We start from the raw sequence: 1,836 nt of genomic DNA on the forward strand, positions 1-1,836 counted from the left end.
GCTATAAAAATGCTGCAGCTAAAGGCTAACTTTTAGCTGCATGCTATAAAAATGCTGCAGCTAAAGGCTAACTTTTAGCTGCATGCTATGAAAATGCTGCAGCTAAAGGCTAACTTTTAGCTTCATGCTAGACATAAGTCTGCAGCTAAAGGCTAACTTTAACCTGCATGCTATATAAAATTCTGCAGCTAAAGACTAACTTTTAGCTGCATGCTATACAAAATTCTCCAGCTAAAGGCAATTTTTAGCTACATGCTATACAAAAAGGCTGTAGCTAAAAGCTAACTTTTAGCTGCATACTATACAAAATGCAGCAGCTGAAGGCTAACTTTTATCTGGATGCTATATAAAATGATGCAGCTAAAGGCTAACTTTTAGCGGTATGCTATACAAAATGTTGCAGCTAAAGGCTAACTTTTAGCTGCATGCTAAATGCAATGCTGCAGCTAAAGGCAACCTTTTAGCTGCACACTATAAAGAAGGCTGCAGCTAAATGCTAATTACATGTGTACAACAGACAAACTCTAAAGTCTAGCTTTTAGCTGCACATGTATTCAACAGACTGGAGCTAAAGGCTAGCATTAGCTGCAAGTGTCTGCAAACGGTTTCAGCTAAAGGCTACATTTTAGATGAATGTGTGTACAACAGGTTGTAGCTAAAGGCTAGCTCTTAGCTGAATGTGTGTAAAACAGGTTGTAGCTAAAGGCTAGTTCTTAGCTGAATGTGTGTACAACAGGTTGTAGCTAATGACTAGCTCTTAGCTGAAAGGACGGAGGGTTAAAAACAAACCGTTGGATTTGTCGAGGGCAGAACCTGCTGAGATGCTGCTCCGTCTCTCCTTCTTCTCCTCTTTTGGATCTAAAACCGGACAAGAACCAGAACTCAGCTGAGTTTTGTTTACAGACGGATTTAAAACCTAAAAAACTGAAGAGGTTTACCTCTCTGAGGTGTTCGACCCATGATCCCCGTCACACAAGTCAGGACCTGAAGAGACTCTGAGAGACACAAAGACCCAAACAGAACCTGAAGAGACTCAAAGACCCAAACAGGACCTGAAGAGACTCAAAGACCCAAACAGGACCTGAAGAGACACAAAGACCCAAACAGAACCTGAAGAGACTCAAAGACCCAAACAGAACCTGAAGAGACTCTGAGAGACACAAAGACCCAAACAGGACCTGAAGAGACTCAAAGACCCAAACAGAACCTGAAGAGACTCAAAGACCCAAACAGAACCTGAAGAGACACAAAGACCCAAACAGAACCTGAAGAGACTCTGAGAGACACATAGACCCAGACAGAACCTGAAGAGACTCTGAGAGACACAAAGACCCAAACAGAACCTGAAGAGACTCAAACACTCAAACAGGACCTGAAGAGACTCAAAGACCCAAACAGGACCTGAAGAGACTCAAAGACTCAAACAGGACCTGAAGAGACTCTGAGAGACACAAAGACCCAAACAGGACCTGAAGAGACTCTGAGAGACACAAAGATCCAAACAGAACCTGAAGAGACTCAAAGACCCAACAGGACCTGAAGAGACTCAAACACTCAAACAGGACCTGAAGAGATTCAAAGACTCAAACAGGACCTGAAGAGACTCAAAGACCCAAACAGGACCTGAAGAGACTCAAAGACCCAACAGGACCTGAAGAGACTCAAACACTCAAACAGGACCTGAAGAGACTCAAAGACTCAAACAGGACCTGAAGAGACTCTGAGAGACACAAAGACCCAAACAGGACCTGAAGAGACTCTGAGAGACACAAAGATCCAAACAGGACCTGAAGAGACTCTGAGAGACACAAAGATCCAAACAGGACCTGAAGAGAC

At 43.2% G+C, this 1,836-nt stretch overlaps 1 protein-coding gene across 1 annotated transcript in view; it reads right to left on the reverse strand.

Annotated features, from left to right (window-relative positions):
• Window positions 1-1,836, reverse strand: part of LOC106532085 (polycomb protein SCMH1) — a gene marked incomplete at its 5' end in the record, with an annotated part of 41,137 nt that overhangs the window by 26,211 nt on the left and 13,090 nt on the right. The window contains 2 exon segments of the mRNA XM_014028079.1: window positions 790-858; window positions 939-995. Coding sequence (XP_013883533.1) covers window positions 790-858; window positions 939-995 — 126 coding nt within the window.

Source organism: Austrofundulus limnaeus, unplaced genomic scaffold (genome assembly GCF_001266775.1).
Source record: "Austrofundulus limnaeus strain Quisiro unplaced genomic scaffold, Austrofundulus_limnaeus-1.0 Scaffold716, whole genome shotgun sequence".
Lineage (NCBI taxonomy): Eukaryota > Metazoa > Chordata > Actinopteri > Cyprinodontiformes > Rivulidae > Austrofundulus > Austrofundulus limnaeus.